General features: G+C 33.8%; 1 protein-coding gene across 1 annotated transcript; it reads left to right on the top strand.

The window, feature by feature from the left end:
• The first annotated feature begins 275 nt into the window (after positions 1-275).
• LOC110998931 (zinc finger protein 510-like) lies at positions 276-1,339 on the top strand. The gene has a single exon (XM_022267745.2). The coding sequence runs from the start codon at positions 301-303 to the stop codon at positions 1,201-1,203; it is 903 nt and encodes a 300-aa protein (XP_022123437.2). The 5' UTR covers positions 276-300; the 3' UTR covers positions 1,204-1,339.
• The last annotated feature ends 1,197 nt before the right edge of the window (positions 1,340-2,536 follow it).

The raw sequence follows: 2,536 nt of genomic DNA, 5'->3' as shown, positions 1-2,536 counted from the left end.
CTATGACAAGTAACACGTTAGTAAACATCACAACTACAAAGATTGCCCGGCAAAGGTAGACCTTACAGACCTCACCGCAACAAATATAATTGCGTGAATTTTGATAGCGTCATAGACAGAAAGTGTAAGTGGATTTTGAAGTGTGCAACAATTGAATACTTCGTCTCTTTCGTCCATTCAAAAGTATCCCTCTTCTTTTGGCTTTTATTAAATTTATTGTTAAAGGAATGTATATAAATGTTGCTGAAACGAGAAAGGGTCTCAGTCCGTTTTTATAATCCAGTGTGATATCTTGTTGCGATGCTGTCTCAACAGAAATTTTCCAAGCTTTTTAGACCTTGGGATGTCAGTGAAAATGATGGAAAAATTAAGCCGATAAATGGTGATAATATAAAAGCTACGCGACCAAAACAAACATTACATGAAAAGCGTGAAAATCGTTTGAGGAAAATTCGTGGCATTTTTAAAAAAAACGACGGCAATGTTCACCAAGATTGCACAGTCTCAACAACAACCGAAGATACAGAAGATATAAAGCCGATATTTGATGACAATCCAGTACAGAGCCTCACTCAATGTTGCGACAGGCTTTTAGACGAGCCCGCCCTGAGTACAAAAAGTGATATAAAACGTACAACAAAACACGAGGAAACATATCCTGCATACCCCCTTCTACCTAACACATATCCGGGCTATACACCAGAATATCTTCCTACCGATATCGCCCAGACCCTTGGGATTCCGCCAACCGACCCATTACTCATAGAATCACTAGCTCAAGGCTATGCAATGGAACTAGAATACGCAAGAATCCTTCAACAAGAGAATGAAGCGAAGCTTATGAATGCCCGTAAACAACGCCCAAAGAAATATAAATGTCCTCACTGCAATGTGGGCTTCTCCAACAACGGTCAGTTAAAAGGCCATGTTAGGATACACACGGGGGAAAGACCATTTAAATGTGATGAAAAGGATTGTGGAAAGACCTTTACAAGAAATGAGGAACTAACACGACACAAGCGTATTCATTCCGGGGTCAGGCCCTATCCTTGTCAGACTTGCGGTAAGAAATTCGGAAGACGGGACCATTTAAAGAAACACACGAGGACCCATTTTGTTCAAGCAGAGAGAATGCTGCCGGTCTTCGTTCCTCTTTCTGCCATGCCCAGTATTGGTGGTTTTCCTTATTTGTATGGATATTAATCAAAATAACGGTTTAAAAGTTTTTAAACAAGTGCTACAATTTACAGACATTGAATGAAGATAAACAGATATATATTTTTATAATAATATTTCCTGATCGGTTAGTAACGTAGTTGATAGAAGAACCAAGGTTGTGAATTATCTGTACATATGTACTTATTTATATTGATCGTATATTCAATGTATATGTAAGAGTTTATTAGAGTTTAAAAATAAATTTTATTTTACGTAAATTAGTTTTTTACTCTATCCTATGATTTATAATAAATACTTTAATATAAAGTATTTTTTATTTAAAGCTTTCTTTCTTTAATTAATGATAAATAATCATCAATCACCTTTATATATAATTTTAGTATTATAAGTGCCCGGGAAAATCTAAGAGCAAATTAATGTTCTTCATTTTTGATGTCATAAGATATGTAGCCATTTATTCATACTCCACCTTATAAAAGCACTTTTAGATCTTTTTTTATCAAACCAGAGAGTTTGAACCTATAAAAAATATAACAATATTAATTTTACAATAAAGAGTCAAAGAAAACAAAATAGCTCAGCGAGAAAAGAAAAAAGAAAAAGAAAGTAAGTATATATTTATAAGGATATATTAAAATAAATAGAGACTGTATTTATGAATTCTTAAGTTATTGTTTTTTTTAATTCAATTGTAATGTAAAAAACACTTCAATTATGACTAACTTATATTAAGTGAAATTTTGTTTAAGGTTTTTTTTCAAAGAAAATATACCTGACACGTAATATATTTTTGTTTTGACTTTGAATAAATCAAATCGCGAGAAATGAAGATTTACGCTAGGACTCTGTCACGTATTATTAAACAAGACCTAAATATCGATGATTATCGTTTATATACAGGACATGCCCTAAATCAATCTTTACAATTAAAGAGAGTGGATAGAGACAACGCCTTGTGTCGCGACACGCAGGTTGAAAGCATAGAAATAGCCTCTTTAACCATAAACGCAATAATAAGCAAAATGTCATAGTCATAGTCATAATATCTTTATTCATTTAGGTAAACATGTACACTTATGAACGTCAAGAAAAACAAATTAAATTAATCGTAAATTTACATTTACATCCAGTTCGCAAGTCAAGGGCGTAGAGCGGGTAAGAACAGTTGATAAAGTGTACGCTCACAGTTCTAAAGAAGCTGCTAGTCGGAAAGATACGTGGTCGCCATTCTGTGTGAGTGATGGATTCATGGCGTGTCATATCTATAAGTTACACTTTTTTGTGAAGGAGTGAAAACTTTAGCCAAAGTGTGTCAAGATACAGTTTTGGATCATGTTATAAAACCTCTTAGCAATAC

Source organism: Pieris rapae, chromosome 11, assembly GCF_905147795.1.
Source record: "Pieris rapae chromosome 11, ilPieRapa1.1, whole genome shotgun sequence".
NCBI classification, from domain to species: Eukaryota; Metazoa; Arthropoda; class Insecta; order Lepidoptera; family Pieridae; genus Pieris; species Pieris rapae.
The sequence above is the reverse complement of the archived record's forward strand: the minus strand, read 5'-3'. Positions and strand labels throughout refer to the sequence as shown.